This window comes from Mobula birostris, chromosome 2 (genome assembly GCF_030028105.1).
Source record: "Mobula birostris isolate sMobBir1 chromosome 2, sMobBir1.hap1, whole genome shotgun sequence".
NCBI lineage: Eukaryota > Metazoa > Chordata > Chondrichthyes > Myliobatiformes > Myliobatidae > Mobula > Mobula birostris.
In genome coordinates, this window is record NC_092371.1 from 115,364,261 (window position 1) to 115,377,074 (window position 12,814).

The 12,814-nt window shown below is 41.4% G+C and overlaps 1 protein-coding gene across 3 annotated transcripts in view; it reads right to left on the minus strand.

Moving 5' to 3' along the window:
* The window catches only part of LOC140190140 (probable G-protein coupled receptor 139), an 82,783-nt gene that overhangs the window by 26,578 nt on the left and 43,391 nt on the right, over positions 1-12,814 (minus strand). For 2 of the 3 annotated variants that reach the window (XM_072246653.1, XM_072246660.1), the window contains 2 exons: positions 5,691-5,843; positions 3,706-3,834 (listed from right to left, as the gene is read on the minus strand). In XM_072246653.1, the coding sequence (XP_072102754.1) occupies positions 3,706-3,784 (79 nt within the window). In that variant the 5' untranslated portion in view covers positions 3,785-3,834; positions 5,691-5,843. The remainder of the gene's footprint in view (positions 1-3,705; positions 3,835-5,690; positions 5,844-12,814) is intronic. The other variant, XM_072246668.1, reaches the window with a different exon arrangement.

The window sequence follows — 12,814 nt, forward strand, 5'->3', positions numbered from 1 at the left end:
TGCAGGACACTAAACGGAACTGATGTACAATGAAAAAGAGAGAGAGGTCGACTGTAAAGCCCACCCACAGAGAAAACTGATAGGTCTACTTAGCACAAAGGGAGACCAATCAGGATTCATTCATTCTCTCATTCTCTCTCATTCTCTCTCTCTCTCTCTCTCTCTCTCTCTCTCTCTCTCTCTCTCTCTCTCTCTTCCCCTCTCCCCCCCTCCCAGTGAGATCCAACAGCCAAGAATGTGGTATGTGGTTCTGCTACACTCTGTGGAGAGTGAAGGGCAAGACAAGGCACAGCAGAAGTCATGGTCATCCACAGCAACGAAGGAATATCCCTATTGTGATGACTACTCGTACCACTGCACACAGACTTCTGAGTGTCAAGAGAGTGGAACTGCCCCAGCCCAATGGCTTTTCCACTTTAAAAACTCTCCCACACAGGTTTTCCTGTCAACGGACAACCACCAAATAACCAAAATCAGCACAGACATCTAGTGCAGATAATGGACTGCCTTCATACAATCTTCAATGATTGCTTCCTCAAAATCTTCATTTTCATTGTAGTATTCAAGATGATTGTCGATACCTTCAAATTCTTTGTAGTTCCAAACTTGTTGAAGCACTTCTGGACATTTCTGGCATCTCTATGCCTGAATAGTTGAACCGTGGTGAGCTAAACAGTTCAGAATTGTCTTACTGCTTTCTTCTCACCAACTATCTGAAAAGAATCACTGCTTTGAACACAAGCATGCACAACTGACACCAATTAAAAACTGTTCACTCTAAGTATGGTGCAGTGCCTAACAGCCACACAAGTGTACGTTACTGATGCTAGTTAGAAACTATTCATCACCAGTCTCCTGCCCCAATTAAGCGGCATGCTGTCCCAAATACATGAAGGGAATCCGGTTATTTTTTCAATTTGTTTTTGTTCCTTAAGAGTTGTTCCAAGTAAGTAGCTTGCCCGATTAACTGCTGGCTCAATGAACCGGAATCCACTGTAGACTGCTGTAGTAAAAAGAAAATGCGGAATATTGAGTTGCAGTTCCAGAGAAAGTATAGCGCACATTGGCAAACTAAGTGCATGCACCACAACAAGGTAGATCGGCTGATCAGAGTTCAAGGGTTTATCTTTTAGCGTACGAGAGTCCGATAACAGCAGGGTAGAAGTTGTCCTTCAGTCTGATGGTGTATACTTTCAAGTTTTTGTATCTTCTGCCCGTTTGGAGAGGACAGAATGACCAATGTCCATAATTAAATTGCCTTCCCAAGACAATGAGATGTGCAAACAGAGTTAGAGCCTGTGTAATGGGCTGGGTTGCTTTCAGGACTCTCAGCAGTTTCTTGCAGTCTTGGGCAGAGCAGCTGCTATATCAAGGGTGTGATGCATCTGGATCAGATGTTTTCTATGGTGCATCTCGTCATCGTCGTGGCTATCCCTCGAGGTTGAGGATGATGGTCTTCATTCTGTTGATCTACTTGTGGGCTCTCAAGTGGCTTATGAGTCCAATCTTGGCTTTGAAAGTTCTTCCGCATTCAGGACAGGTAGTTCCAGATGGCAGATCGGGCTTTGGTTGTTGCTGCCTCTTTTTCTATTTTCTTCTCTTTTCTTCTAATTCTGCACACCTGTTGGCTTCGAAAGTTGCTGTTCCTTCTCGGATGATGGCTTGCCATAGATTCCTGTCCTTGGCATTGGTTTCCCAATTGTTGATGTGGGTGCACCTATAAACATTGGTAAAGATTCATTGGGGACATGCTGAATTTCCTTAGTGTTCTGAGGAAGTAGAGACACTGCTATGTTTCTCAGCCACAGCATCCATGTGGCTGGAAGGAGAAGCTGTTGGTGATATTGACACCTATTAATTTTCCGTCTCAGATTTGACTGCTCAAGAACATCCATCCATCTTTGATCTACATCGTCTAACACTCTCACCTAATATCCATCCATTACAGCCTCGGAAATTTCTACAGCCCTTCAGAAAACAATTGATGATTTTACACTCACTGACGTGAGAAATGATACTTCCCCACCTTCGGTGTAATCTATGTGGAGTTTACATGTTTCCCCTGCAACTCTCAGGGTTTCCCCTGCATTTCTCGTTTCCTTCCATGTCCCAAAGACATGTGGATGGGTTAATTGGTCACTGTATATTGCCCCTCAGTATAAGTAAGTGGCAAAAGAATTCCAAGGGAATTGGTGGTCATGTGCAAGAGAATAACTCAAAGGGCCACCGAGAAAGTAGGAATGGGTCAGACGGAAGAATTGGGTCTGATGGGATTAGTCTGCTATGGGTCAGCATGGACCTATTGGGTTGAATGTCCTCATTTTGCATCATGGGCATTAATCAAGTTTTAGTTCTAGTTCCATCTCTCTTTGCGCACCCCACCACAGGAAATTGTTCTCAGTCCCTACTACTTTCAAAGTTTCAAATAGTCAAAATACGTTTAATACTAAAGTATGTGGGGTGCATGGGAGGGGTAGCACCTCTAGATGGGGGGCTTGTCGCACTCTTTGGAGTGGCTCATCATCTGTTGGTCCCCACCAACGCCCTGCTCTCACCTGTGGCTCCTTGTAGCTGTTTGCATGCGACAGCGGCCACACCCCGGGCAACGGCTTCGACAGGCCAGCTAAACCAGGTGAGGTAGCCGACGGGTCTGAAACCCTTGGTACGATAGGAATTTGCTCATCCCAGCATGCGAAGACTGCTACGGTGGATCAGGCGGAGGAAACCCCAGGGGTTCAACGGCTGAGAAAACATTGCAGCAGCGCATTGTGGAGTGCGTAGGGCACGGCACAGCACTTAAGAAGACGCAGCCATCCAATGCAGCCAAGGAAGTTGCCAGACGTAACGATTCTTTCTGCCACTGGATCTTGACTTCTGAGGCTGAGAGAGTGGGATCGTCTCTGCGCAGGGCTTTTCCACTTCAATATCTTTCACACGCTGGTTACATTGTGTTAAGAAAGGTCAGCTTGTGACGCAGTGTGATCAGCACCGGGCTCGAGAACGGAGGTTCCCGAGTTTGATCCAGTGACGGACCGCTTCCGAGCGTGCTCTCCGTCCGTGCCAAGTTGATGCCAAGCTCACTGTCATCCTGCACAATGTAGTCTTCCTCGGACCCCGAGAGACAACCAACCATCCACTAAAGTATGTATTGCAGTATACAACCCTGAGATTCGTCTCCCCACAGACAGCCACAAAACAAAGACAACCATGGAACCCGTTCAAAGAAATCAAAGAATACTTTCTTTATAACTCAAGGGGATTCAAACTCAACCCGACCTTTTGAACCTGATGTCATTTTGATGAAAGTGTACTGCCACTCTTCCAAGGTGAACCGTACTCAGACCCAGTAGGACCTGCAAACATTGCAGAGCCAAGCTGCCGCAGATGTTGCTTTAGACAAGTTAATGATTTAGGATGGGATATTTTATCTGTAACAAAATTCATAACAAAGAGGTTGATAGTTTGTCCTGATGCATGGTTTTGACCTGAAATGTCAACGGTTCCTTCCTCCCCACAGATGGAACTCAACCCACCCAGTTCCTCCAGCAGACTATTTGCTACCTTGTGTCTCCAAGTTCCTAGTTTAGTTACTTATAATCCATAGGGAAGGCCTACTTCTAACTCTCTCGCCCTTAATTTGCCTGAATCGCTTGTCTTGTCTTGACTTTTGTGATGCTTTGCTCGGTGCCAAACAACAGGACTTACCTGGGATTCCAATGGCGCACAGCGATGGGTAATAGATTTTCTGTACAGTGACAAAAGCATCAGACAGGCTGGAGGCCATATCTGGCAGGCGGCTTCCTTCTTTAGGAACTACTCAAGGCACTTGATTCACTGAAGAGAAAACGATTCAGTGTTAATGCAAAGTTTGTACAATTGGATCCCAACAGCTACACAAGCTGAGTCTTGCACAAAGAGATACAAACTTAAGCCTTGTTGTTTTTCAATTCTGGGTGCAATCAGGAATAACACTAATAATAAGTTCCTAAAGTGCATGAAACAGAGTTAAAAGTCCTGGCTGGCACCTTTCTTAATTTTAGTTGTACCTCCACTGACTCAGTGGATAAACCGTCTGTTACAATGTTCCTCCCAAAAGCTGCATAGTTGACCAACTATTACTCTGAGCAGCAAAATTTTTACACTGCCTGAAAGTTAAATAATACTTAGTTTTTTTTTGTAATAAGGATACTTTGAATACTCTGTAACACTGCTGGAACTTGAAACATTGACAATGTAAGTACGCAGAAGTTTTAAAATGTTGTGGTAAGGGTTGTGGTATGTGTATTATTGAGAAAAATTATGGATTATATTCATTAACACATAATTAATTACATGGTATTTCACAATTATATTAACATAGATTTCAAAATTTTATTAACATTATATAAAAGAAAATTACAGCTGTGCGGCAACAAAGGCTACATGCGTGGGAGTATTTCAGTTACTGTGTGGCCACGCACCCACTCAACTTAGAGGGAATACTTCTCTGTTATGTGCCCTCTGAGTGCAGCTGTGATATTGTCCCTGATTTATAGTGCAACCCCCCCACCCACCCCAACACTGCTTTACCTCATACTATATCTTTTCTAAAACATCAAAACTAAGGAATATCAAGCAACACGCAGAAAATGCTAGCTCAACAGGTTAGGCAGCATCTATGGAGGGGAGTAAACAGTCGACATTTCCAGCTAGGATTTTTCATTAGGACTGGATAGGAAGGCAGGAAGGGTTTAGAAGGCAGAATAAGGAGCTGGGGAGAGAAGGAAAGACAAGCTGGCATGTGACAAGTGAGACCAGGTGAGGGGGAAGGTGGGGGAAGGGTATAAAGTAAGAAGCTGGGAGGGGATTGGTGGAAGAGGTAAAGGACTGAAGAAGAAGGAATCTAATTGGAAAAGACAGTGGCCCATGGAAGAAAGGGAAAGAGGAGAGGAACTAGAGGAAGGTGATAGGCAGGTGAGGAGAAGGGGTACCAGAATGAGGAATGGAAAAAGAGAGGTGGGGGGGAAGAAGAAATTACTGGAAGTTAGAGACTTTGATGTTCGTGCCATCAGATGGGAGGCTACCTAGACTGAACTTGAGATATTGCACTTCCAGCCTGAGTTTGACCCCATCGTGGAGGTGGAAGTCATGGACAGACTTGTCAGGGTGGGAATGGGAAGTTGATTTGAAATGAGTAGCCACTGGGATATCTTCCCTTTTGCAGTGGATAGAGAGAAGGTGGTTGTGTCCCTCTATCAAACAAGTCACAACATCATAGTTCCATGTCCTGTTCCATGCTCTCACCCTTACCCATAATACCCCTAGCATTAAACTACACACACTGCAACCTGTCTGTCACATTGTGTTTATTCTGGCATCTTGCCCCCTTCCTTTGCAGTCCTGAAGAAAGGTCTCAGCCCAAAACGTCGACTGTTTATTTGTATCCATAGCAGACATCCCACCCTGCAAAAACTCATTTCAGGGAGGTCTCAACTGAAAGTCTCAACCTCATAGCAGTCTGTATCAACAAATTTGTTAATTTTGCAAGACGTCAGATTCACAAGTGTTTTGTGAGACAGCTGACTTCTGAATTCTGTCGTAATGTGCCATGTTCACAATAGCTGCTGCCTTGGTTGATGGCAGGCATAGTTTTTTGCTATTTCTGAATCAGGAAACATTTTCCTGAATAGCTTGCCTGTGTGCTTACACACCTGGAATGGCAGGTTATACTCAACGATGAAAGATGTAAAGTACACCTCAGCTCCAGTGACTTTCTCTGTCAGACTTTGGTTTTCTGCTGAAAAGAACTGTGAAATACTGAAGCAGCCTTCTCTGTGCTTAGCCTCCCTGATATGTTGTGGTCCCTAAAAGAAATAAAAGCATAAGGTGTATTGTTATTACAGGTGTGCGCCGCTTTACGTCCATTCGGACAATGTCCGATTACATATACGTCCGTAGTCACACACACACACATATACACACACACACACACACACACACACACACACACAGCCTGCAATAGCTGGGATCAGAACTTACTTTCTTACATCGAAATGGGGGATTTTAAATGAGTGATTTAGAAGTTCTGTATCTTCAAGTTCAAGTTGATTGTCGTCTGGCTGATTGTCCACAAATGAAACAACCTCTGTCCGGACCACGGTGTAGCCACAATACATATATCATACACACCACATAAAACAATATATTACCATAATAATTAATAAAGTGTAATTCAAAATGCATATAAAGTGCGTAGCACAGGTAAACAGTTTGCTGTCCTAATGATGAGACCTCGGTGGGGGCCGGGTATTTATTAAAATCCATTTATCTTCTGAAAACGGCTGCGCTTAAACCCAGCCCATCGTGGGCTTCGATGTAACTGTAAGTGGAAGTGTTTCAGGAAAAAAAACCCGAAGAATTTGCTTGCTGCGAGTGCGCTTTTAAAGATGTCTTAGCGGACGATTTTGGAATTCCGCTCCAATTTAAACCCTGCTCTAATCCCCTTTAAGACGCCAATGCGCCCCGCCCGTATAGGACAGCCTCGTGTAGTCAGGTTGTCACCGCCAGCCTTGGGAATTTCTTCACCAGGCTTTTGTACTTCATCACCGACAGTTGTCCGGATGATTTCAGTGTCATTACAGATGGCAGTAACTGAACTGATGGAATATGTAAGAGAGAGAGAGGTCAACTATAAAGCCCACTCATGGAGAAAACTGATAGGTCTAATTAGCACAAAGAGAGATCAAGCAGGATTCATTCATTTTCTTTCTTTCTTTTTTTTCCCTCTCCCTCTCCAAAAAAATCAATTTCCGGGATATTGTATATAATTTGCGGGCGTCAGGGAGCCGCTATCGATATGCGGGGAAACTCCTGGAACTCCCGGGAGAGGTGGGATGTCTGCTATAGAAGCTACCTGACCTGCTGAGTTCTTCCAACATTTCGCGTGTGTTGTTTTGTTCCTGCCTGTTTTAATTGGTCATGACATCTACCTGTTAGGGGGTGAGGCTGAGGTTAGGATACTGATGGATTAGAGTCTAAATTGTTCTTTTTATTGTAGTTAACTTTATTTATTCTTGCTTAAATTTTAATGTAATCAGCTGTTTTTGTGTAATTGTTCAGTGAACCTTCGGTAATTCTAGTACTGTATAGTTAATTCTGTAGTTTTCTAGAGCAAGGGTTCTTAATCTTTTTTATGTCACAAATCCTTTTGTCAGTTTGGTGAAGCCTATGGACCCCTTCTCAGAATAATGTATTTAAATATATAAAATAAAATACATAGGATTACAAAAGAAACAATTATATTGAGATATATGCTGCTTTATTAATGCCTTAAAAACAAGACTATATGTTTAAAATATAGGCAAGTTAAAATTAAAATTTATTTTTTAAAGTCCTATTGGTGTGAAGCTGTTGTTGCTTAGCTTGATATAGAACATTAAACTGTGGGGTGGTCTTTGACAAAGCAACATGCATGTCACGTTGATATCCAATTGCAAGGCCAGCTACGTTGCACAAGCGTCTGCAGACAGGAAGATTGCGATCACGTTCGATCTGGCGGCAGGTCTAATAACTATCGTAATTTCAAAGTAGTGATGAGCGTGCCGTAATCAATAATTTGAGATACTTGTAACAACTGTAATGTGATACGAAAATTTCTATCAGTGATAAAGGCACAGTAATACCACTTGTTGTTTGTTGCCGACTTTCATAATTGAAGGAAATGCTAAATTTCAGTTAGAGGTTAGCGAAAATAAAGCCGTAAATTATTCTCATCTTAGTTCATGGAACCCCTATCCTAGAAGTTTCTTTGCAGCCTGTGTCATGGCACTGAACCTGTTTCATAGGTTATTTCTTATCAATAGAACGTCTATTTTATGTCTACTCTGAGCCAGTTTTTAGTATAAGGTGCCCATGACTTCTTTGTTCTTGTTCGTTCTCTGTTGCCCATGATAGAGCATATTAGTTACCATTCCTTTGTTTTGAACACTTAATAAAATAACAATAAATACAAGCTTTACACCTCATTCTTGACACCCGAACAACCTATTAGATCAAAGTATTTCCAGATCCAACAAGGCTGAGGGGAGTCCGTGGCTTACGGAACAGAAGGCAAGCTGAAAGATCTTGGAGTCCCAAACTGCTGGATCCTCCCAGACTGATACAGTATTCTTGGTCACCAAGCAGCTAACGAAGAGAATGGGGCATGTGAGGAGAGTTGGGGTGAGAATGGGGATGACTTCAGGCCCAGTGGAGGTTGGGGGAAAGCAGGACAAGCAGTGGGAATTGGGGCAAGAAGTGACAACTACAGATCTGCCAGGCAGACCAGTTCCTGGACTGGCTGTACTCGCCTCAGTGGCTTGTGGCTGTGGATTCATTTTTGGGAACTACACGGTTTGATGTTTAATGCTCTGTGTGTTATTTGATTCTTGCTGTTTGTGCAATTTGTTCTTTTTTTCGCATGTCTGATGGTCTTTTTGTGTGAGGTTTTTCTTTAAACATTTCTAAGTTGTTTCTTCGTTTTGTAGCTGTCTGCAAGAAGATGAATCTGCGGGTTGTATCACAAACAAGAGAAGTTCTGCAGATGCTGCAAATCCAAGCAACATACACCCAATGCTGGAGGAACTCAGCAGGCCAGGCAGCATCTATGGAAAAGAATACAGTCCATGTTTCGGGCTGAGACCTATAGTGTCTTGCACAGGACTGTATGACAAAGTGGCAAAACTCCAACGTGTTCTTCCTATGTCAATAGAAAGGCTATTGACAGACAGCTGTCTTAAATAAAGAGTTGGCTGTCTCCAAAATGTTGAGTTTTCATTGCAATGTTTTTTTAAACTTCATTTCTGAAGATTTGTTTTTTCTCCCCAAACCCTTGCTGTGCATGAGAAGGAAGACATTGGATGTTTCCACAACACGTTGAAGAAACAGGAGAAATGACAACATTGCTGCTTCAAGCACTTCCCCTCTTTGTCACTTGGCATGCTTCACGAGTCAGAAGCACAAAGTCTTCAGCCTTGTCTCAGAGCTCCCCGACTCATGACCTCCTAAATCCAATGCCTGCTTTCTTTTCGAATTCTCATCCTCTGTTGTACTGAACGATGAAAGGATTCTCATCTCTGGTGACTGCAATGTTCATATTAATAATCTGAAAACTGCAAACTCTATGGCTGCGAATTCACAAGTTTACCAGGCAGCCCAGATTTCACTGAGCCCACCTATCAACTTGGAAATACATCTAATGTGGCAATGACAAAAGGGTTAAAAAGTATTAATGTCTCTGCCTGGTACCACTCTCTGATCATTTTTTGTGTACTTTTTGATGCCCGCTGGCCTGGAACCAAGACCACAAAATAAATTACAGTTTAAGAAAAAAAAACACTTCTTGATGCTGCAACACAACTTAAGTTCTCCGAGGTGACTAATTTATCTGTCCCATGTGACCCCATCTGCTCAGTAACTGAAATGGTTGATTCTTTTAAAAATAACTTGACAAATATTTTAAGCACAGTGGCCTCAATCAGGGCCAAAAAGAAAGCACTTCATAAAATGTCACCATGGTTAAACAATTCAGGCCACAAATTCAAGAGGTCATACAGAGAAGCTGAGAGAAAATGGAGGAAAACTGGAGTTGAAGTCTACCAAGACACTTTCAGAGAAAACTAGACTACATTAACACTACTATAAACTCTGCAAGTCAAGCCAGTTTTTCCAAGATTATTACACAGAACAGTGGCGATTCAAGAATATTGTTCTCAATTTTAAACTGACTGCTGAACCCTGCCCCAACCTACGTCTTCACTTTGGCATCTGCGTCAAAATGTGAGGAATTCATAACATTTTTATCAACAAAATTATTTCCATTAGGGAGAGTATAGCTACTGATCCTGGTAACTTCTGCAGAGAACCTTGTAAAAAGATGGCAAGTATGTCAACATTTACAAGTATTTCCAATTCAGAACTCAATAAGATTGTAACAAAGAGTAAACTGTCTACTTGCTGTCTCAACCCTGTCCCTACCACATGTTTTAAGGACTTTTTTTAAAATAGTGTTTTCAATTCTGTTAGGAAAAGTATTCATACATACCTTGGAACTGGATGTCAAACCCCTACTTAATAAAGCCAAACCTTGATAGTGAGGTACTAGCTAACTGCAAGCCTGCATCGAATCTTCCCTTCCTGAGCAAGGTTGTTGAGAAAGTTATTTCAACCAACTCAACAACTTTCTGAATGAGAACAATATTCTAGAAAAGTTTCAGTCAGGTTCTAGAGCAAACCACCGCACGGAGATGGCCCTTACCAAAATTGACTGCATCCTTAGGCTCAGCACTGATGTCAATAGAGTCTCAGTTCTAATTCTTCTAGATCTAAGTGCTGTTTTTGACACAATTGACTACAGCATTATCTGAGATTGCCTTGAGAACAATGGTTGGTAACTCTGGTAGTGCCCTTAATTGGTTTCGTTCATATACCTTCGAGAAAAATTTGTTTTTGAGTGACTTGGAGGCCAAGTTTCTAAGAGATACAATGAATCTTTTGATTTTGCTCAAAGAAGCTGTCTTGGTCCCTTACTCTTCTCCTATACATGCTCCTCTTAGGAGACATAATTAAAGAACATAAACTTCTCTCTCTCTCTCTCTCTCAATGTACATTAGTGTTTATTTCTGCACATGTATAAGTTATGTGCAATTTGTGCTAATTTTACTCTGTTCATCACGTTTGTAATGCACTGTTTCTGCTAACAACGGGAATGCAGATGACACACAATTGTATATCCCAGTTGAGGCTGACAATAATAACACCCCATCTTCTGCTATGGCTGCAATAAACAAATGGATGAGCAATAATTTCCTAAATGAAGCTAACACTAAAATACTTCTGGTTGGTCCCAAAACCAAGAGAGATAAAACTCCTTGATAAACTTGGGAACTTGGCTCCCCTTGTAAAATAGAAGTAGCTAGTCTGTGTATTATCCTATTTGAATTTTAAATTCCACATAAAGTGACCTGAACAGCACTTCTACACTGAAGAAATATTGCAAAGGTACATCCATTTCTGTCACATATTGATGCTGAGAAATTAATTCACACTTTCATATCGAATAGACCAGATTACTACAATGCACTTTTTTCCTGACCTTGCAAAGCAATCTACTGACAAACTTCAACTCATTCAGAACACCACTGGTAGGCTTTAAACTCAAACCAGCATCTTCACATACTAGCTACTCTGCTTGGCTTCCTGTATTTTTTTTTAAGAATTCATTTTAAAATTCTCTTACTTGTTTTGAAAGCTTTTAATTGTCTGGGACTGGAGTACATCACATAATCATTTTTGTTTTATAATCCTGCTCAAATTCTCAGGTCTTCTTCTGCCATTTTCTTAAAATTAAACAATCTCCCTCAAAAGATAATTGGGAGGTCAGCTGTTTTGATCTATGCTCCTAAACTGTGGACTTCAATACCTAAAACTATAAGGGATGCAGACTCAGTTGACATTTTTCAATACCAGCTTACTTTTTATTTAACTTTGCTTTTAACTAACATCTTTTTGTCTTGTATTTTCATGTTTATTTTTATTTTTATTTCATTTTCATATTTGTACTTTTATCCCATTGTGAAACACTTTGAACTACATCATCTGTCTGAAAAGTGTTCCATAAATAAAGTTATTGTAACGTCTAAGCTCTTCACGAACCCTGGCTGCTCTCAGTTTAAAACAAGAAACAAATCTTATTTAAGAAAAACAGTGCCATGTGCGTAAGCACCATTGCTCAAAAATAACCTAGTTAACAGCAGCATAACTTATTGACATTGTCTAGTGAATGGAAGGATGCATCATCGATATAACTTGGTTAAGAGGAATTTATTAGAAGCCTGGTTAAAAGACATATTATCAACATAATCTACTTAACAGCAAGATAATTTATCACCAAATCTAGTTAACAACTGAATTACAGCTTCACAATTCCTTAGCTAAGAGCAGGATAATTAATTAGCAGACCCTTGTTAATAGTGGGACATATTATCAAACTAATCTAATTAACATTTTAAGAATAATCAATCTGAATTAGTTAACAGTAGCATGCTTTATTAGTGTTAACAACTTAATGGCATTACCAGCATTGTCTAGTTAGCATTGGATGCATGGTCAGTCTTTTTTACAGTAACATACATTATTGACCTAATCTACAGCGAACAGCAGGATACGTGATCATACATGCCATTACTACAGTCATACATTATTAGTAATTTATGCCACAACTGTAGTCATCAGTTAGCAGAATGCGTTATCAACATAACATTAAACAGAAGTCCGCTTGGATTGAGAAGGGGCAGGTTCTACCTGACCAGCTCCTTGATTCCTTCAAGAAACCCACTACCCTCTCGTACTGCAGGAAGAACAGTGACTGTGCACCTTCCTTGCACAAAGCTTGTGACGAAATTTCACATAGAAAGCTACTAATTAACCTGATCTGCGCAGATTTATGGCAAATGCCGAAAATGGATAAGGAAATGAAGGGTGGGAAACAACAAGTACTCATTAGAGGCGGTGTTTTGGCCATTTACCAGTGTGGTTGATTCCAACCTCTCAGGGCTCATTGCTGGGACTATTAATTTCATGTGGCCAATCTGGGAGAGGCAGCAGGAGAACAGAAGGCAGCTCAGAATAAGGTGGACAAAACATAAACTGGGCAGAGAATGGATGGTTAGAATGTCTGCAGCATATAACAGACCCTTCAGCTCCCTGAATCCACACAACCATCAATCACTCATTTATAGTAATCATACAATAACTTCTTTTTATCCTCCTCACATTCTCATCCAGTCCCCAGATCCTG